Source organism: Eubalaena glacialis, chromosome 11 (assembly GCF_028564815.1).
Source record: "Eubalaena glacialis isolate mEubGla1 chromosome 11, mEubGla1.1.hap2.+ XY, whole genome shotgun sequence".
NCBI lineage: Eukaryota > Metazoa > Chordata > Mammalia > Artiodactyla > Balaenidae > Eubalaena > Eubalaena glacialis.
The window spans coordinates 62,138,270-62,161,019 of NC_083726.1; the positions used below are offsets into that span (position 1 = coordinate 62,138,270).

At 37.8% G+C, this 22,750-nt stretch overlaps 1 protein-coding gene across 4 annotated transcripts in view; it reads left to right on the top strand.

Moving 5' to 3' along the window:
- The window catches only part of LOC133101545 (cyclic AMP-dependent transcription factor ATF-7), a 91,179-nt gene that overhangs the window by 15,073 nt on the left and 53,356 nt on the right, over positions 1 to 22,750 (top strand). For all 4 annotated transcript variants that reach the window (XM_061206455.1, XM_061206457.1, XM_061206454.1 and 1 more), the window contains one exon: positions 2,955 to 3,023. In XM_061206455.1, the coding sequence (XP_061062438.1) occupies positions 2,976 to 3,023 (48 nt within the window). In that variant the 5' untranslated portion in view covers positions 2,955 to 2,975. The remainder of the gene's footprint in view (positions 1 to 2,954; positions 3,024 to 22,750) is intronic.

Consider the following 22,750-nt stretch of genomic DNA (forward strand, 5'->3'; position numbering starts at 1 on the left):
TATCAGAGGTTAGTTTTAAGTATCAAATAGAAATAAGCAATGGCATTCTTTGTATGTAGCAATTGATACAGCAGACTGGGAATGAAAGAAATTTTTAGAAGGATGTTAACTGGAAATTCTTTTTAAGTGGGGAGACAGATCATTATTGTTAAATATTTCATTTTTTTAAAAGATATCACTTTAAAGTTAAAAGAATGATGGAAATGAAAAGGAGCAAGAGATTGAGGGAATGATTGAAGAATAATTGTAGGGGGACTTCCCTGGTGGTCCAGTGGTTAAGACTCCACGCCTCCAACGCAGGGGGCGCGGTTCGATCCCGGTGGGGAACTAAGATCCCACGTGCCATGCGGTTGGGGCCAAAAAAAAAAAGAATAATTGTAGGTATTTAAGAAAGAGGGCCTTCTTCCTCCCATTGTGATCTCTCTTTAGTGAATATGGCAAAACAAAAGCCAGCAAAATCGGAAGGAAGCAGGAAATCCTAGTTAGTGACTGTCAGATTTGAATATTTAAGAGCCATGAAAATGCTTGCTTCTGTTACATTTTAATTCTCTTCCCCAAAACTTATTTTTGCCTTTTTTTCTGCTTTTAGAAAGTCTTGATTTTTCATCTCTATTTCCTAGTAAGGATGCAATGAAATAAAATTTGGAAGCCATAAATTGTGATGTGATTGTGCAAAACCAAGTTAAATTTTGAATTCTGTGGTTTGAGGAAAACCATTCCAGAATTTATTTAATCACTTCCTATACCAGTGCTGCCCCACTTCTCAGCCAAGACCCTTTTCCTCCTCTAAATCGGTAGAAAACTGAGAAAACTTAGCCTCAAAAAACATAACTAAGGTAAAAATAAGGAATCCTGCCTGCTTATGTTACATCTGCTCTATCCCTTGTAGTTTACTTCCTGATTGAAAATAGGTTAGAGGATCTTGTTGAAATAAAATTCTCATTTAGTGATTTTATTAGGAAAGCAGGTTCTGGGACTAGGAAGTAAAACTATCTCCAGCACAGCAGTTGTTAGGAATTTTTCCAGAGATCATTTGCTTTCCAGAAATATTCTGAGTTTTCAGCCATAATGGCATTGGTCTTTGCATTTATTTACTGTTGTATATTTATATGTATTTTTTGCACTATGTTGTAGTTCTAGGAAGTGTATTTAAAACAAACGAACAAACAAACCAGAAGACCCCCTTGTCCTGGGGCTGTGTGAAGAATAAAGCTCTCATTTTCCCAGTACCAATCATCAGCTTGAGCTGGCCTCTCCCAGGAACAGAATTTATTGAAGCAATTTATCCTGGCTAAATGTGATATAAATCTGTACACCTATGTACATACAGGCTCTCTTCCATTACAGCAGTGCTGCAGCATCAGTTTCCTTCATAGTCAGACCCTGTTCCTATCACAATGAAGGATTGCTAAGAAGCCCTTTGTATTTTATGGGGCACCCCACAATTTTAAACAGCGATTAGTTGTGGAATTACTGATCAGACTACCAGAAGTACGGGTTTCCAACCCTAGAGTGAGTCTTAAGAGAGTAGGAGAGATGTTACCACTGCCCTCTGAGTTTTAGGCATGGTTTTCTGGTTGCCAGATTTGGTCTAGCACTTTAATATTTATTTTGATGTAGATCTGACTGAGGTTAACCTGACATTTTGGTTTATCTCCAAGATGAAAATTCGAAATTTGGTTATAGTTCTGAAGTTGTTTCTATGCATATTCAAATTGTAGTTCTTCCTCTTTCATCTTCCCTTGTTCGTATTCTTTCATACAGCTTTCTCTCTTGTAGAAGGATGTTTGAAAATGTCCTTTAGGAGTTTATTTTATAAAGACTATTTTTGTGACCCTCCCCTTTTTTCTCTTTCACTCTTTCAAAATACTCTCTATCTTTTAGGAATATTTTTACTATGATTTGCATTTCTAATCCTTATCCATCTCCACCTCTATTTTTATTCCTAGTTGGGATATGAGAAATTTCCCCAACACATTCATTTGGAGTTATTGTTCTTTGACAAAGAATTTTGATCAACATTTCAAAAGTTTAGCTTTAATAATTAAAAAACAACAACGGTATAAACCCTGTTAAATTCTTCAGAGAAACGGAGAGGATGGATGGTGATGCCTTTTAGTGCCATTTCTTTTATCCCCTGCAGCAGCACACATCTGTTGGCTGCAACAGAGCAGCCCAAGAACTCTGGCCGAGAGCAGCACAAACAGCCGGAACATATTCACCCAGTAAACCCCCAAAGAGTCGACATTTGTTTTATTGCTGCTTTTAAAAACCTAGCCATAAATAGAATCAGGGGGGAAGGGCACCGATATTTCTCCATTTGCCACCGACGATTGGTGGGGGGAGAAGGAGGCTCCCCGTGGGGAGAGAAGGGTTTTATTTTTATTTTTTTATTAATGAAAATCATTTCCCATGTAGCCCAATAGGATGGGTGCTTTGTTTTCTTTGGCAATAATCTGGGATAAACGGCCCTTGCCAACAGTCTCATTGTTTATACACCAGGGAGCCAGATTATGGCCCTGTAAAATGGAGCACCCCTCCTATAATCCCTTAATTAATTAAATGACAAATTTTGGTCTTCTCTAGTTCAGAAATATGGCTTCCGCATCGAGCGTTCAGTGGATTTATTGACATAGGGAACTGCACTGGTTGTAATTCAGCAGACTGGAGAAGTGTGTTATATACTGTAGCAGAAAGAGGGAAAAATCTAGTAAAAGGCTTGAAATTCCTTGACTCTTTAGGTTTAAATTTTTCTAATTAAAAGTTTCAACTGAGGCACAGTAGATCATATGCCACCTGTCTAATGGGTCTCCCCAAAGTAGCCTGTGTTTACAGCTTTGATAGATGGCATTCTTGGAACACCTGTTTCTAGTCTTGATATTTTTGAAGCACTTTTTTTTTTTTAAACTCCAACGTATTTAACATAACTTTTCCCCCTACCTCCCCCTCCTCAGCTCCGCTCTGCTATATGAAATATGGGAGACGACAGACCGTTTGTGTGCAATGCCCCAGGCTGTGGACAGGTACGTTTACAATATACTTTATTGTGAATGTCTCGTTGTGAATCAAAGTGGCTGTTTTATCACTAAGGCAAAGAGTTTAAAGCCAGTGTTTTACGTGATCACTGGAGGTAATCAGATCAGAGGATTTGTAGTGTGTAAATCCAAGTTATGAGGAAATGTAGGCACTCTACCGTAATGAAATCTGCCTTGCTCTCTTTCATATTGTTATTCTACTGGTGTTTGTTTCGCAACACACAGTGTTGAGGAATACATGTTGCTCTCGCCTCCTTTCTAAAGCTATTTATATAAATACAAAGCAAGTTTAGAAATATCTTTTCTTCAACCTTCATGGATGTAAAAGTCTGTTCAACATATTTGGATAGGAAGCTGAAAATGCACCCATTCATCGTGAACCTCAATTTGCCAGAGTCTATTTTGGATTTTTTAAATAAGAAAAAAAAAGTTTCTTTTGACTGTTGATCAAGAAAATCATTGTTAGCAGCTAAGGCAAATACCTGTCTAGGAAGGACAAATCCAACATAGAATCCGAGATCTCACAGCAATGTATCAGCTACAAGTTTTCTCAGCCATTTTCCCTGTCTGACACCATTAAATGCCTTGTTCTGTGTGTTAGCTGCCATGTTATTGTTTGTATGCGTATACATTGTCAAATATTTTTCATCATGTACTTTTAAAATAATTTTGTTGAAACTGCCTTTTTTTTTTTTTTTTTTCATTTTGTACCTTCTTAACACTTATTCCTAGATCCTTCCATTCTGCCATGTTCCACAAAGGATGAAGAAAGGAATACAAAGAAAGTTTTATTCAAGAGAGTTTTATTTGCCTTCAAGAGTTGATTTTATGGAGCCTGAAGGGTTGAATTTCTTTTCAGTTAGGAATATGTCATGTGACTGTCCAGTGACACTTACTGGTAGTATGTGAGATTGCAGACTAGTTCTATTAAACATTGTAAATACTTAGAGAAGTATAAAAAGAAGAGAGTTAAGTTCCAGAGATTCCTAAGAATTGGAATTTGAGAGACAAATGGGGTTGGTGACAAGGAATGGGCAGAAGGATGACTCCAAATTCCAGTAAATGCTGAAAATTTCATAAAAGACTAAAAAAGCCGATATATTCTGAAGTATTTAGCATTGTAGGGTTTATTTCCTTCCTTGTCAAAGTTTTCAACTGTATTGTTTGTTGACTGCATGTTTTCCTCATGTGGTTTATATGTGTGTGTGTGTGTGTGTGTATTTTTTTTTACAATAGAAGCCACTTGGGAAAATAGAGTAAATTTGTTTCACTTTTCAGACAGCTTTATGGGAGTACATACCTGAATCTGATTCCTCCAAATTTTTGTGTGTGAATTTGTTGATTATAGTACTTACTGTGACTCCCATAATAGTTACCCGGTACCCTTTTTACTTATCTCACTTACTTTAAAAAATCTGCACTTTTGGTGAAAAGATTTATTTTTCTTCACTTATTGTTTAAGCTGCTCAGTGCCCCTCTTATGTATTGTATGCTTAAGACTACCCAGACAAGGACTTAAGTAAATAAAAATGGATGGTAAAAATAAAGGAATACATAGGAAAAGCATCTCTTAAGCTTTCTGAGAAAGAAAATATATCAATAGGGTTTCTTCAGGCTGTCTCATCAGAAAAAAGTAGTTTTCACTGAGATTTGTGAGATCCCAGAAGGGCTTTGTGTTTGTTTCTTTGTTTTTGTTTTGCATTATTTTGGACTAGAGGTAGGAAAACAGGAATTTTTACTTTGGGTCCTTCTTGTATTGTCGAGTTCTGTTTACCATAAGCCTTTTCCTTCCCCCCTACTTTTCCCTCCCATTTCTGAATTGTTTGTTGGTATTTTGGTCATTAGGATTCATTATAACCTCTGGCATAGATCCTGAGGCTTTTTTTTCCCTCAGTGAGTGTGGAACTGAGGGAGATTGCTACCTTCTTTTGGATTCAAGTTACCTGTTTCATAGAAAAAAGGATAAAAAGCTACAACTTAAGGCTTTGAGGTAGCATGATTCATCCTTTTACCTGCTTTGCCTGTCAAAACTTTATGGTCAGGTGAGATTGTAGTTCTTTTAATCTTTATTTACTTGTTTATTTATTTATTTATTTGGTTGCACTGGGTCTTAGTTGCTGTAGGTGGGCTCCTTACTTGCGGCATGCGAACTCTTAGTTGTGGCGTGCATGTGGGATCTAGTTCCTTGACCAGGGATCAAACCCAGGCCCCCTGCGTTGGGAACGCGGAGTCTTATCCACTGCGCCATCAAGGAAGTCCCGAGATTGTAGTTCTTTAGTTATATTTAGTCTCCTTTCAGGTTTCTCCCAATATCTAGTAACAAATAACTCTAGAGTGGGATCTCTACAAGATTTACTATGATTGCTTTATGTTATATGAAATAGTGAAAATCTGACAGAGAAGATAAATTTGGTAAAGTGAACTACCCTTGGCCTGTCGTCCCAACTTCCTTATTACCTTGAAAATGGTTTCATTCTGGAGCCACCTTGAGGCCTTCAAGCCTGTTTATAATCAATTGTTACTGATTCATTGATTACTCCAGAAATGGTAGAATAATAAAAAGGCTATGTAAGTCCCAGGAGGGGTAATAAGGACCATGATCATTTTTGCAAGGCATGTTTAGAACTCAGCAGCCATAAAAGTCTCAAAAATCAGTGACTTCTACCAGTTAGAGGAAAAAGGAATGAAAGCAAATTATAATTCAAGAGACTGATCCATAAAAAAACCAACCAACAAAAACTGTAGGAATCTTGTATTATTTAAATATCTGTTCTCTGCCCAGATTTTACCCTGTATACCCTTAAATTCAGAAATCATCTTATGCCTTAATATTAAGGGGAGGTGAAAGGAAAATTCACCTAAAATAGACTAGTGGATTATGCTCTCCACCATATAATCAAAACCACCGGGCCTTCAATGGATACGTAAACATGTTTTGGTTGCTAGGTCTTTAATGGCTGTTATTTTTGGATTCTGTTCATGATCCACTTCCCAACAGTAAGTCTGATGTGACACAGCTGAGTTCTAAATATGCTACATGTACTTTTTAAAAAAAGATGGCTGCTGAAGTTTGTGTTCTTTGCATTCTTATCTGAAAAGACAGGTGATAGAGTTTTTTGAGCTCACTTATTCCTATTCTCCTGTTGTCTCTGTTTCTCTTGAGGCCTTATCACCCTCATGAAGAGGAACTCAGGGAAAGTAATATTCCTGCTAATATTTCTTTACAGAATGTGGTAGCAGGAATAGTTAATAGAGCTGCCTCTGCAGATTGGGTTAGTGTTGTTAAGGCAGCAGAGCCCCAGATACCCTGTGGTAAAGGGCTGGTTGAATTTGAGTTGTATGGGTTTTAGAAATGTTTATAAGATAGCATCTGCTTAAAAAACATTGTAAGTATAAAATAGCTTTGCCTCTGTGTTATTAAAATATTAAAAATACAGTTTGGTGCTGAATCTAGGAAGTCTTGTAAGTTTTTAATGCTTTGGGGGCACTTTTACTTGAAGGTGGATTATAAAGTTCTGTTGCATGTGGAAGCAGGAAAAATTACTGTGTGTCAGTAATCTTGAATTTGAGATGTTACTTCATGTGGATACAGTTCGATAACTTACCTTTTGGATGCTTTTTGTCCTTTTTTTTTTTTTTGCCATGCCTCCAGGCTTGTGGGATTTTAGTTCCGTGACCAGGGATTGAACCCGGGCCCTCAGCAGTGACAGCATGGAGTCCTAACCACTGGACCACCAGGGAATTCCCTTAAAATGTTTTATTGGAAATTTGTACCTTTTTTTTTTTTTTTGGCCGCACCGCACTGCTTGTGGGATCTTAGTTCCCCAACCAGGGATCGAACCCATGCCCCCTGCAGTGGAAGCTCGAAGTCCTAACCACTGGACTGCCAGGGAATTCCTTGTCCAATTCTTATTACCAGGAGTCAACAATTTCCATATTCCTATACCTCCCTTTCAGGCACATGATGCTGGTTTCCAGTATGAATTATGCAGATTTAAGTAGTCCTTCTGGTTACCACTACCAAGTCTTTGAGCAGAAGCTGGTTGTATAAGCTTATTACTTAGAATGTCTATTTCCTTAAGAACAGGAACACATTTCCTCTGAGAAGATACTATTCATGGATAGTATCATCCCATTATTAGCCATTTTTGAGAAAGGTGTCTGTCATAACTACTGTGTATCGACTCTGTCCTTTTAAGGAAAAATCCTTTGATTGTTTCTCTGTCCATTGTGATGCTGAGGTGCTGTTATTCTATCCCCACCCCATCCCCGCAGAGGATATCTACTACCAGATCTTTTCTTCTCCCAGAGAACATTTAGGTACAGGTTGAGGTTCTGTTCATATCTTTCTGAGACATGACACGTATAACTAGCTCATAGACCTCCGGAGCCTGCTTTCCCTTCCGAAGGCCAGGGTAGCAGTAGAGCCCTAGTTGTGGTGGGATGGAGGGCAGCTTTTTTACATCCTTATCTTGTCATATAATAGGAATAATGTTTATGGTGCTGTAGTCCTGGCTTCACTTGGCATTTAACCAACCTCCAGTGCTGTTTATTGCTTCGTAGCCTCTGCCTCCATGAACATTATCCCTTAAATCTCTATTGCTTTGTAATATATGAGGCAACAAATAGCTTCTATGATTGGTTAAATGCTGGCATGCTGCAAAGGTGTATATTTTATTGCCTATGTAACACAAATCTATAGAGATTATTCCTGTTATCCCAGCCCTCCCATGAAATAGGCTCTACTGGTACTGTGGGACTCTGGATTGTTAGTTCTGTCCCTTTGGCAAGTTTTCCTATTAACTGACATTGGCACAAAAGAAAAGCAAAGAAGAATGGCTGGTGCTGATTACTAATTCTTTATGTTAGGGGAGCATCTTGAATTGGAGAATAACATAGGAAAAAATGGCTCTGGTACATAAACACCACTTGTGGTGATATGTGCTGCGATATGTGCTATCTTTACATGCTTCGACAGGTGAAAACAATTTCAGGCAAACAAATAAGCCTTTCTTTCTCACCCCCTGCCAAGAGTTTTAAAAAAATTCAAATTTTTATTTAATAATTCATATTTCATTCAATAATTAATCCAGTTCCCATCTGGTAAGAGTGCCTGCATGCTGTCAGGCAGCTGAAAATACACTGCCTTATACACAATTAGGCCAAATGCTAACCTTGTTTTTTGTAATAATATGTTGATTTTGCAATAACTTTCAGTCCACTTTAAGTATGCTGCAGTTTTATGTAATCTTGTAATAGCAGTAGACCACTGTTATGCATAGTAAAGAAAAAAATTGGGACTGGGATGAAAAATGTAGACATGTTAAGAGCAAGGAATTAAACCCAAGTTTTTTTAATGTCAGATCTGGCACTCTTGATATTTACTCTTAGAAACAAGTGGTTGGTTATTTTAGTTTTTTGTGTTATATTTATTATTATGTTACTAAGAGCATAGTAGATTAAAAGCCTCCCAGCTCCAGTCTGCCAAAAAAAAAAGGCCGTATGAACCTAATTGGAGCTATACCCAAGAAATTAAGGTGAAAATTTTCAGTTACTCTTGTTTTCCTTGGATATGACTTAATATTTGGAATGGGAGCCCAGAAACTGTTCTCAGAACATTCCTGGTAGAAAAAAAATCCTCTGTCTTTGTATCTCAGTTCATCCTAAGTCAGGAGAAGGGCCTCTTTCCTAGTCCCTTCTTTTACAAACTGCTGAGTTTATAAACCGCCTTCTGGATATGAGAGCCTGTCCTTCATTAATCCCTCTTTTGCCACCCCTGCAAAACCATGTACATATAACTAGGTTGTTAACTTACAAGATATTGTCATCATTATATAAAATTCTTCGTTCTTTTATCAAAAACTCTTCCAGCTAATGCGGCAAATTGAAGAACAGCCAGCGTGCTCCCTCTCTCTGGTTAGCATGTTTCTTTAATGCAGATTGACTTGCTCAGCAGTCGCATTTTGTCTGAAGCCCTTGTTAAGGCCTACTCTGTATGTGGATTCATAACACATCTGTGTGTACATCTACACTGCTGTATAAATAATAATAAGTAATCACCAGATGGCCTATAACTGCTCCTCTGGACCCGCTGGGTCTCTTGAAGCTGTTAGGAGAGTCTTCTGGCATTTTGCTGGGGAAAACTTGTCATAGATTTATTTCTAAAAAAATTCAAACTCACAACTGGATGTTTAGGACTAGGTATTGCTGTGTTGTAAATATTTAACAGGCTTTGTACAATGACAAGTAAAAGCGCCATTACTAACCACACACAGTGGCTATGGAGCTCTTCTTCCCTCCCGGCCATTTAGAAAGGAAACGAAATGCCGATAAATTGTGCATTATGAACAAGGTGCAAGAGATGCTCTCTGGATGCTCTTTCATAGGAGGAGAAGGAGAACTTAAATGTTCTGCTCAAAGGATGTAACGGGGCAAACTTAAGTTTTTTAACCATATGCTAGTGACTTAAATAAAACAAAATGCCCCTTTTAAATTGGACTTTATAATACAAGAAAAGCACCTTCAGCTGGAGTTTGGTCAGAGCCAGGTTTCAGTCTTAATTGTCTTTATAACTAAATGGTAAATCCCTTTGAAAGGGTTACAGTTGCAAGTGTTAGTAAACACTTAGCTAAATTTAAGACATATAATTGTTTGATAGTATTATTTATAGAGCAAAACTTTTTTTTTTGGTCCTCTTTTCCTTCATTTTTCTAAAAAAGGGTATTTTGTTTTGGGGGAAAAATATTATTCTGGTTTAGCCTGCTTATAATTTTCTGTGCTATATTTTGTTATTATTAATCCCCTACCTCCAGTACCTATTCCAGGGTACTTGCTCAGTACAGTAATGCATGTTATTAAAAATAAAAATAAAACTGACTCCCTCTAAATGTTAGTGTTTTTTAGTCTTTGTTTATCATAAGATAATATAAAAAAAGGTTTTAAACAAATTGGGTATCTTTTAACTCTCAAGCCTAGTTTTTCTTTTGTCTGTTGACGGTTCGATGTATTTAACCACAGAGGGACTGTCCTATAAATCATAGCATGTGGCTGTTACATTCGAGTTAGGATGTATAGAAAGCTTTTCTCTTTTAAAATCTCATCTTGAAGAAGTGACATACAAATTGTGAGGCAGAAATGCTGCTAATTATAGTTTATTGTAGACAGATATTGCTTTTTAAGTCTTCTCATAAAATTAACAGGTTAAGGAAAGGATTTCAAGGAGGAAAGAAAGCATCATGGAGAAAAGATGGAAGCTTTGGGATTTATCTCTTTGTTATGGTGCCTTTGTGTTTTTACTTTGAAATTTCTTTGTGCAGTGAAATATGCTACCTAAGATTGTGCTTTGGTAAGAATCTGGACTATTTGCAATTGTCATGTGAAAGTACAGAGAGAATGAGAATGAATTTTGTGAAATTAGCCCATTCCCAGTCTGGCATGCCATGTGCCCGTGTGGCTGCTGATTCTGCTGGCAGATTGAAGAGCTGAACCAGCTTCTGCTCGAAAGACTAAAATTGCCAGCCATCATTCCAGCTTTTAAATCTTCTTGTTCACATCGATGATGTCAGATTTGGAGCAAACATAGTTCTGTCTTTAGATCCCAGGTGGAATTTGCAATTCCCTGGGTTGGAAGGAAAGAGTTCTTCCTTTTTGCCTTTGAAAAACTTGAGTAGCTCTGCAAGGAAAGTCAGCGGAATAAATCTGCAGCTTTACCTTGTCCTTTGAGTCATTGTAGAAAGCTGAGTGCTCTGTTCGGCATTCAGCAGATTGGCTGTCAGAGTTGCAGCTCTGCTTATCAGATATATAATCTCTCTAAGAGCCATTTATGTTATTCCAAAGAGGATCATCCAATGGCAAAAGGAACGCCTCTTTTCTCCTCTCAAGGGTCAGATCTTCTTTCGATACTGGGCAATTACCCCTTGATTTTTCTGAAAAATACCTCAATCTGCTATACAGATTGGCACCAGCACAGGTTGCAGACTTGGTTACAATGACAAGCTCTGATTTCTTAGCCACAGGGAGAGGCATCAGGGTGACACTCGTAAGTATGCCAGAGGCTTAATGGTGGTGATTTTTCTGCTGAATATCTCAGTGCCCCGTATGAGCTTGGCTTCTCTTTCTCTGAGGGAGGTAACATTTGCTTTAGTGTTTTGCACACTAGTCACTATAAAAATGCTGCGAGAGTTGTCTTTCTCTCATTTCCTCAAGTCTCTTTCCTTGTCTTTAGTTATTGTCCTCTCCAGTTTGAGATCAAGTCTTATAGTCTTAATTTTTTACTTTTTGCCTTCCTCTTGTACTGCTTATCTTGGCTCTTATTAGCCATTGTACCTGGTGGGGATTATTAACCAGTGTTTCCTCTAATTAAAAAAGATTAATAGACTTTATTTTTTTAGAGCAGTTTTATATTTACAGAATTGAGAGGAAAGTCCAAGAGTTCCCATCTGCCCCCCACCTTGTTGCACCTCCAACCTGCCACATCTTGTATTAGTGTGGTAGATTTGTTAGAACTGATGAGCTAATATTGATACATTATTATTAACTAAAGTCCATAGTTTACATAAGGGTTCACTCTTTGTGTTGTACATTCTATGCGTTTTGACAAATGTATAACATGTGTCCTCCATTACTGTGTCATACAGAATAGTTTCACTGCCGTAAAAATCCCCAGTTGTTCCACCTATTCATCCCCCACCCCACCTCAGCCCCTGGTAACCACAGATCTTTTTACTGTCTTCATAGTTTTGCCTTTTCCAGAATGTCATATAGTTAGAATCATGCATTTCTTTAATTTTTTTTAAAGTCATGAGCAGATAGCCATGTGATTGGGAATAGTTGGAGAATGGGGGAGAGAAAATTAAGATGTGAGGTCACAGCTCTGAGGTCTCTCAAAAATAAAAGAATCAATCTAGGGAGATTTATGTGGCCAGCCTTTTTTCTCTACTGGGAGTCTCTCTGATGTTAAAGGATTTGGCTTGCCTGGAAACAGTTTTACTGGTTCTAGGTATTGGGAACAAGGACAGGATGAACACTGAATGGGCTGTTTCTGGGGAGTCAAGGTATTAGGGCTGGGCAAGGTGAGAGGAAGTAAAGCCTGTGATCCCTTTTCCTTTGTTGAAGTCGAGTACAATAAAGTCTCCTCTCCGTCTCTCCCATTGGCAGCCTTATATGTGATTGAAAAAATCAGTGTAAATAAACTGATTTATTTACTTCTGTTTAAATGTAGAAGTACATTTAAATAATGTACTTCTACATTAATTAAAGATTCATGTAAGTTAATATTATTAGAAAAGTGTGGGAGCTATCATTCACACTTTAGTATAAATTAGTTTAACCACAGATGTAATATTGGCTACATAAAGGAATAGAAGTTTTTATTTGGGTTTAGGGGTTAGTAGCTGAGAACTGACTTAGGTAGAATGGCCCCTAAGCAAAAGAGACATGACGACTTATGAGGATGTCAAAGATAAACAGATTTACTCATTAGGTTTGTTTGGGGTATCTCAACTTCCTTCTGCTAGACGCTAGTTGAAAAGTATAAATCTTTTTTTTTTTTTTTTTGGCCACGCTGCATGGCTTACGGAATCTTAGTTCCCTGACCAGGGATTGAACCTTGGCCCCTGCAGTGAAAGCGCTGAGTCCTAACCACTGGACCACCAGGGAATTCCCGAGAAATATAAATTAAGAAGGGCACCAATAAACACTAGAAACAACTTAATTCTCTTCGGGTAGAAAGAGACATTTCCTCCTTGTCCTGGTTTGGAAATTTTATTTTATTTTATTTTACTTATTATTACTATTATTTGGCCGTGCCGCACGGCTTGTGGGATGTTAGTTCTCCGACCAGGGATTGAACCCGCGCCCATGGCAGTGAAAGCGTGGAGTCCTAACCGCTGGACCACTAGGGAATTCCCATGGAAATTTTAGATTGATAAAATATGGGGGAAAGGGAGTGACGTGATTTCTTTAGCTCTGGGATTCAAGTTTCCCATCTACTTAGAATGTTAACTCCCTGGTATTGGGTAAGATCTCTTTTCATAGAGTTATTGACTCTTTACCTTTTAGATTTGGCTACATATGAGACTCTTCAAGTCTTGGCCTCAGCACTAATTTAATTTCCTTACTTGTTGAACTGAATTGACTCTATGGTAAAAATGAACACTAGCCTAGGGTAGGCTCTATAGCATAATGTTCAGGATTAACATCAGTTAGTGCAGGCCAACATCTTATGTGTGCATACATACATCTACAACTTAGAGGAAATGTTGTGTTTATATAATGTATAGGAAAATTATATGGGGATCATATGGGGGGAATGGGAGAGAACAAAAAGAAAGAAAATTGTTTAACTTTATCAATGTCTAATAATAATAACAGCAGCAACAGCAACAATAACTAAAGCTAACTGAGCTCTTATATACTGTGCAGAAATAGTTTACAGATATTATTTTATTTAGCCCTAGAAATCCTGAGGGAGGGTATAATATTATCTCCGTTTTACAAATGAGAAAACTAAGGCTCAGAGAGGTTAAATAACTTGTACAAGGTCATACAATACTTTGTGATGGAGCTGTAATACAAACCCAGGCACACTTCAGACCAGCACTTCTACTAGGATAAATTGCTTCCTTATTCTTCTCCATACACATGTAAATATGCACATCTAGCACAGGGGAAAAAAAAAAAAGAATAAGTAGTGTTTTTTTGCACGGGTCCAAATGCAATCATTTAAGTAAGTCCTAGCTATAGTTTGTTACTGATGTAGATAGTCGTCTGGCTGCCATACCAGAGAGCTGGATCGACAGCTGAGCTCTGCCTGTACAAAAAGATAAGAATTCTTACTAAAACAAAGAGCCATCTCTGCAACTGCCTCAGCCTTATTAACCTATAATGTTTTTTATGTACCTGGGAATGCTGCTGAGATGTATCTAACTCTCTGTGAGGTAAACAACCACTGTTTAGTAGCAGGGGCATGATTTTAAGATGGGAAGGAAAACTAATTCTTGACCAGCCAGAAATGTAGACAGAGCTAGAAAACCGTGACCTAAAAATCATAGCTTCAGCATTCTCCACTAATAGGCCCAAAGAAACACTGTGGTGTCATCTTTTTGAATTCTAGACTCGGTCACTTCCTGACTCATATTCCCTTCTTCCTCACTCATACTCCCTTCTTCCTCCTCCTGGTTTTATGCCTGTAAGCTCCCAAATGCAAAGGATGGTATCTGGGTGTCTTGCTTTATGTAGTGCCATGTAGCAGTGGGGCTTTTGTTATTGTGGCTGCCATACTGATTGGTAACAAGAGGAAATGTGACTAAGGTGGAATTAGGGTATGATTTGGAATGTGTTACCAGAGCAGTGAGATACATGATCTGCCCAATGATTGATAACTTGTTTATTCTCTGACTTTTTGGAGGTATGACTGCATGGAGGGTCTTAACTGTTAAATAATAGAATTCTTCTCCACTCAGATCTCACATTCTTTCCTTCTTTGACTTCATAGCACTTTCATATATCTGCTCTTTCCTTTTCTCTTACGAACTGTGGTGTGTTGATGCGATGGACATTTCATTTATGATTGCAAGTGGAAATACATGGCTAAGTAGATACATGGAAATATTTATGTGAAATAATTTGTGATAAAAACATGTAGAAGTGCACATAAAGGATCAAAAGAGATCGGAGAGTATTTTTTTATATTAATTAATTAATTTGTTTTTGGCTGCGTTGGGTCTTCGTTGCTGCGTGTGGGCCTTCTCTAGTTGCGGCCAGAGGGGGCTACTCTTTGTTGTGGTGCACGGGCTTCTCATTGCGGTGGCTTCTCTTGTTGCAGAGCACGGGCTCTAGGCATGCGGGCTTCAGTAATTGCAGCACATGGGCTCAGTAGTTGTGGCTCGCGGGCTCTAGAGTGCAGGCTCAGTAGTTGTGGTGCACGGGCTTAGTTGCTCCGCGGCATGTGGGATCTTCCCGGACCAGGGATCGAACCCGTGTCCCCTGCATTGGCAGGCGGGTTCTTAACCACTGCGCCACCAGGGAAGCCCCCCGGAGAGTCTTATTTATTTATTTATTTATTTAACATCTTTATTGGAGTATAATTGCTTTACAATGGTGTGTTAGTTTCTGCTGTATAACAAAATGAATCGGCTATACGTATACATACATCCGCATATCTCCTCCCTCTCGCGTCTCCCTCCCACCCTACCTATCCCACCTCTCTAGGTGGACACAAAACACCGAGCTGATCTCCCTGTGCTATGAGGCTGCTTCCCACTAGTTATCTATTTTACATTTGGTAGTGTATATGTGTCCATGCCACTCTCTCACTTCGTCCCAGCTTACCCTTCCCCCTCCCCGTGTCCTCAAGTCCATTCTCTATGTCTGCATCTTTATTCCTGTCCTGCCCCTAAGTTCTTCAGAATGATTTTTTTTTTTTTTAAGATTCCATATATATGTGTTAGCATACGGTATTTGTCTTTCTTTCTGACTTACTTCACTCTGCGTGACAGTCTCTAGGTCCATCCAACTCACTACAGATAACTCAGTTTCGTTTCTTTTTATGGCTGAGTAATATTCCATTGTATATATGTGCCACATCTTCTTTATCCATTCATCTGTTGATGGACACTTAGGTTGCTTCCATGTCTTGGCTATTGTAAATAGGGCCACAGTGAACATTGTGGTATATGACTCTTTTTGAATTATGGTTTTCTCAGAGTATATGCCCAGTAGTGGGATTGCTGGGTCATATGGTAGTTCTATTTTTAGTTTTTTGAGGAACCTCCATTACTGTCCCTGGAGAGTCTTATAGTTGATATTTTTAGTAAAGGGATTCTTTGTATGTTTGTCTGAATGTCTTTATCCTTTACTGGAAAGTTGCTTAAAATATACATTTCCTTCTTGATTCTAATAATGATTCATTATATAACCGTGGAGTATGTGAAACTAACTGTGCATTCAACTGTAGGAAGTATCTGACTAGAGTCTTGTCTTTTCTACCTTTGACCATGAAGTCAAATTCTTGGCTTCAGAGCTAAGAATACCTTATTGGGCAAGGTCACAAGCTATCAAAATGATTACTCTGGATGTCCAAAGATCTCATTTGTTTATTTTGTTGGATGCCTCTGACAAGCCAGTTAGTTGTGTGTGTATGTGTATGTGTGTGTGTGTGTGTGTGTGTGTGTGTGTGTGTGTGTGTGTGTCCTGCCAGGAGTTTCTGAAAAACTGTAAATACAAAGAAAAGGTGATTCAGGACAGCAACCTATCAAACAGAAACTACAAGCTTGGTTCCTAAGAGGTTATCAGGTAGACAGTGACAGCCTAATATGATGGATGATTATTTTAAAAAACGAAAAGAAAAAGGCCCTACATTTTAATGCTAGCCTCAGTTACCTCATTTTTGTGTCTCTCTTCTCAAGCTTACTAACCAAAACAACAATAGCGACAAAAACAAAAAAATCTTTCACTACCATAAGTTATTTGACTCAAGTGAAAAGAGTTGTTGAGGTAATTTTAAAGATCTGTTGTGGTGTGTAGGTGGAGATAGCTGTATAATACCAGAGTGGGCAGATAGTATTACAGACATCTGTCACTTCAGTTAGCATCATTTTTTTTACACAGTGGCAATCTGTGTGCATTATTTTTTTTTCACTGTGTTAATGTTTATAACTTCAGACATTTGTCGTTTTATTATACTTCAGTTTCAGGCATTTCTTAGGATTAGGAAGAGACTGTAGTCCACTTAGACTGTATTTGGAGGGAACGATAAAAGTAATTACTCTGAAATTTTCAGGGGTCTAGGTGTCTAAATATGTTCTATAAGGTACCATGTTAGGTTCAGCAATTTAGCTATTCCCTCTTCAGCTTTTCCTTTTCTTCCCTTTTAATTTTTACCTAGATAATTGCAAAAGTGAAAAGGGGAGACTTTATTTCAGCATTCTTTTACTTATATGCATTTGAAGCTACAGCCAGACAGGGCCTTATGGAGGCTTGTACTTTCAGTTATGCATGTGACTGCTCAGAGGAGAGAGAGTTGTGTGCACATATGTAGCAGCTCGTGGCAGAGCAGTGGTTAAAGGTTTGAACATATTGTACCTTGTAGTCCTGAGGGAGGCATTTTGCTCCTCTGTAGACAGTAATCAGCTTGTCAGAGTCGAATGGCTTTTTGTTTTCTCTTTATCTAGTAAAATGCAGTGGGCTAAAAGCCTTTCTGGGAAGCAATTTCTTCCTCCACCACATGAACAGAAGGTCATGGATGCTGTCTCTGAAACAAAGGGGAAGTGGTGATAGAAAAATCAGCGGCTAGGGCATAATTGGATTGGAGCTCTGTCAAAGAGACTACAGTTCTTGTTTAGAAGCTGGACTTTTCTGCTATGCCATGCTTTTCTGTCTTATAGAAATATAAACAATGAGTACTCTACTTCAGGCTTAAATTTTCAGGCTCTTTTTCTGAGCACTCTATGAGAATAAACTTGCAACAATCTATTTACTTTTACTTAGTGGTTTTCCAAAAAAATTTTAAGACTGTTTTTTTAGAGCAGTTTTAAGTTCACAGCAAAATTGAGAGGACAGTACAGAGATTCCCCATATACTCCCTGCCTCCACACAAACATAGCATTTCCCATTATCAACATCCCCCACCAGAGTGGCACATTTGTTACAACTAATGAACCTACAATGATACATCATAATCACCCAAAGTCCACAGCTTACCTTAGAGTTCACTCTTGGTGTTGTACATTTGATGGGTTTGGACAAATGTATAATGACATACAGTCATCGTTATATTATCATACAGAGTATATTCACTGCCCTAAAAATCCTCGGTGCTCCACCTATTCATCTTTCCTCCCACCCCCCCCACCCCCCACTCCTAGCAACCACTGATCGTTTTACTATGTCCATAGCTATGCCTTTTCCAGAAAGCCGTATAGTTGGAATCATACAGTATGTAGCCTTTTTCAGATTGCCATCTTTCACTTAACATGCATTTAAGGTTCCTTCATGTCTTTCCATGGCTTGATACCTCATTTCTTTTTAGCACTGAATAGTATTCCATTGTCTGGACGTACCACAGTTTATTTATCCATTTACCTACTGAAGGATATCTTGGTTGCTTCCAAGTTTTGGCAGTTATGAATAAAGCTGCTAGAAAAATCCATGTGCAGGTTTTTGTGTGGACGTAAATTTTCAGCTCCTTTGGATAAATATCAAACTGCATGATTGCTAGATTGTATGGTAAGAATATGTTTATTTTTGTAAGAAACTGCCAAATTGTCTTCCAAATTGGCTCTACCATTTTTTTCATTCCCACTGGCAATGAATTTAAGTTCCTGTTGCTTCACACCCTTGTCTGCATTTGGTGTTATCAGTGATCCAGAGTTTGGCCAATACAATAGATGTGTAGTGGTATGTCGTTTTAATTTGCATTTCCCTGATGACATATGATGTGCAGCATCTCTTTATATGTTTTTGTGCTATCTGTATATCTTTGGCGAGATGTCTGTTAAGGTCTTTGGCCTATTTTTTAATTGGGTTGTTTCCTTATTGTTGAGTTTTAAGAGTTCTTTATGTATTTTGGATAGCAGTCCTTTATCAAATGTGTCTTTTGCAAATACTTTTTCCCACGCTATGGCTTACCTTCTCATTCTCTTGACATTGTCTTTCACAGAACACGAGTTTTTATTTAATGAAGTCCAGCTTATCAATTATTTCTTTTATTGATTATGCCTTTGTTGTTGTCTCTAAAGTCATTGCCAAACCCAAGATTACCTGGGTCTTTTCCTGTGTTATCTTCTGGGAGTTTTATAGTTTTGTGTTTCACATTTATGTCTATGATCCATTTTGAGTTAGTTTTTGCAAAGGATTTAAAGTCTGTGTCCAAATTCACTTTTTTGCATATGGATTTCTAGTTGTCCCAGCACTATTTGTTGAAAAGATTATCTTTGCTCCACTATATTGCTTTTACTCCTTTAAAAAAAAAAAAGAGGTATAATTGACATATAACATATTAGTTTCAGGTGTACAACATGATTTGATATTTATATATACTGCAAAATGATCACCACAGTAAATCTAGTTAACACCCATCACCATACATAATTACAGAATTTTTTCTTTATTATTTATTTATTTATTTGTTTGTTTGTTTGTTTGTTTGGCTGTGCCAGGTCTTAGTTGCGGCACGTGGAATCTTCGTTGCCGTGTGTGGGATCTTCGTTGCAACATGCAGGATCTTTAGTTGCCGCATGTGGGATCTTTAGTTGCGGCATGTGGGATCCAGTTCCCTGACCAGGGATCAAACCTGGGCCCCCTGCATTGGGAGCGTGGAGTCTTAGCCACTGGACCACCAGGGAAGTCCCAGAATTTTTTTCTTGTGATAAGAACTTTTACTTTCTTAGCAACTTTCAAATATGTAATATATTAACTGTAGTCACCATGCTGTACCTTTCATCCCCATGACTTATTTATTTTATAACTGAAAGTTTGTACCTTTTGACCCCCTTCACCCATTTGACCCCCTAACCGCCCCCCGCCCCACCGTTCGTAACCACCAATTTGTTCTCTGTAAGTTTGGTGGGCTTTTGTTTTGTTTTAAGATTCCACATATGACTGGCCCTTTGTATCCATGGATACAGATTAGTGTTGTTCCACATCTTTTCACGTATCAGTTGGCCATCTGTATGTCTTCTTTGGAAAAATATCTATTCAGATCTTGTGACATTTTTAAATTGAATTGTGTGGGTTTTTGCTTTTGAGTTGTATGAGTTCTTTATATATTTTGGATATTAACCCCTTATCAGATATATGATTTGTAAATATTTTCTCCTATTCAGTAGGTTGTGTTTTCATTCTGTGGATGATTTTCTTTGTTGTGCAGAAGCTTTTTAGTTTGATATAGCCCCACTTGTTTATTTTTGCTTTTGCTGCCTTCGCTTTTGATGTCAGATCCAAAAAAAAGTCACCAGTATGGATGTCAGGGAGCTTACTGCCTATGTTTTTTCCTAAAGAGTTTTATGGTTTCAGGTCTTACATTCAAGTTTTTAATTCATTTTGAGTTAATATTTGTATGTGGTACAAGATAGTGGTCCAGTTTTATTCTTTTGCATGTGGTTGTCCAGTTTTTCCCAACACCATTTATGGAGGAGACTGTCCTTCCCCCATTGTATAGTCTTGTCATAAATTAATTAACCATATATGCAGGGGTTTATTTTGGGCTCTCTTTCATTGATATATGTGTGTGTTTTTATGCCAATACCATACTATTTTGATTACTGTAGCTTTGTACTATAGTTTGAAATCAGGGAGCATGATGCTCCAGCTTTGTTCTTTCTCAAGATTGCATTGGCTATTCAGGGTCTTTTGTGAATTTTAGGAATGTTTGTTCTTTTTGTGAAAAAATGCTATTGGAATTTTGATAGGGATTGCATTGAACCTGTATATTGCTTTGGGTAGTATGGGCTTTTTAACAATATTAATTCTTCCGGTCCATGAGCATGAATATCTTTCCATTTATTTCCATTTATTTCAGTGTCTTCTTCAGTTTCTTTTGTCAGTGTCTTAGAGTTTTCAGTGTACAGATCTTTCACTTTTGTGGTGAAATTTATTCCTAGGTATTTTATTATTTTTGATGTGATTATAAATGAGATTGTTTTCTTAATTTCTCTTTATGATAGTTCATTATTAGTGTCTAGAAATGCAATAGACTTTTTGTGTATAGATTTTGTGTCCTGAAACTTTGCTGAATTCACTTATTAGTTCTAAGAATTTTTTGGTGGTCTTTGGGTTTTCTATGTATCATCTGCAAATTATGACAGGTTTGCTTCTTCCTTTTCAATTTGGGTGCCTTTTATTTCTTTTTCTTGCCTAATTGTTCTGGCTAGGACTTGCAGTACTATGTTGAATAAAAGTGGCAAGAGTGGGCATCCTTGTCTTGTTCCTCTTAGAGGAAAAGCTTTTAGCTTTTCATTGTTCAGTGTGGTGTTAACTGTGGGCTTGCCATGTATGGCCTTTATTATGTTGAGGTATGTTCCCTCTATACTCACTTTGTTGAGAATTTTTATCATAATGGTTGTTGAATTTTGTCAAATGCTTTTTCTGCATCTAGTGAGATGATCGAATGCAATCCTTCATTTGGTAAATGTGGTGTATCACATTGAATGATTTGGGTGTTGAACTATCCTTGCATCCCTGGAATAAATCCCACTTGATCATGGTATATGATGTTTTTAAAGTATTGTTGAATTCTGTTACTATTTTGTTGAGAATTTTTGCATCTAAGTTTATCAGGGATATCGGCCCATAATTTTCTTTTCTTGTCCTTGACTGGTTTTGGTATCAGGGTAATGCTGGCCTTGTAAAATGAGTTTGGAAGTATTCCCTCCTCTTTTATTTGTTGGAAGTTTGAGGATTGGTATTAATACTTCTTTGAATGTTTGGTAGAATTCACCAATGAAGCCATCTGGTGCTGGACTTTTGTTTGTTGGGAGGTTTTTGATTACTGATTCAGTCTCCTTATTGGTAACCTGTCTGTTCATATTTTCTGTTTCTTCATGACTCAGTCTTGGAAGGTTGTATGTTTTTAGGAATTTATCCATTTCTTTTAGGTTGTCCAGTTTGTTGACTTATAATTGTTTGTAGTAGTCTCTTGTGATACTTTGTATTTCTGAGGTACCAGTTGGAATGTCTCTTTCATTTCTGTGGTGTTTTTTTGTTTGTTTTGGTTTTTTGCTTTTCTTGTTTTTTTGTTTTTGTCCTCTTTTTCTTGGTGGTTTCTTGGTGGTTTGTCAATTTTGTTTATCTTTTCAAAGAACCAGCTCTTGGTTTCATTGATCTTTTCTATTGTCTTTGTAGTCTCTAATTCTTTTTTATATATATATAAATTTATTTATTTGTTTGTTTGTTTATTTGTTTTTGGCTGTGTTGGGTCTTCATTGCTGCGCGCGGGCTTTCTCTGGTTGCGGCGAGTGGGGGCTACTTTTCGTTGCGGTGCACGGGCTCTAGGCACGTGGGCTCAGTAGTTGTGGCTCGCGGGCTGTAGAGCACAGGCTCAGTAGTTGTGGCACACGGGCTTAGTTGCTCCGCGGCATGTGAGATCTTCCCGAACCAGGGCTCGAACCTGCGTGCCCTGCATTGGCAGGCAGATTCTTAACCACTGCGCCACCAAGGACGTCCCTCTAATTCATTTGTTTCTGGTCTGATCTTTGTTATTTCTTTCCTTCTCCTAACTTAGGGCCTCATTTGTTGTTCTTTTTTAGTTCCTTGAACTGTAAAGTTAAGTTGTTTATTTGAGATTTTTCTTGTTTCTTGAGGTAGGTATTTATTTTTCTTAGCTTCCCTCTTAGAACTGATTCTGCTGCATCCCATAAGTTTTGGTATCTTATATTTCCATTTTCATTTGTCTCAAGGTATTTTTTTATTTCTCTTTCAAGTTCTTCATTTTGACCCATTGGTTGTTCAGTAGCATGTCTCATTTCAACATATTTGTGAATTTTCCAGTTTTCTAGTTTCATACCACTGTGGTCAGAAAAGATGCTTGATATGATTTCAGTATTCTTAAATTTATTAAGACTTGTTTTGTGGCCTAACGTGTGGTCTATCCTGGAGAATAGTCCATTTGCACTTGAGAATGTGTGCCTTTGCTCCTTTGTTAAAAATCAGTTGACTATATTTATATGGGTCTATTTCTGGACTTTCTATTCTGTCCCATTGATCTTTTTTTTTTTTAT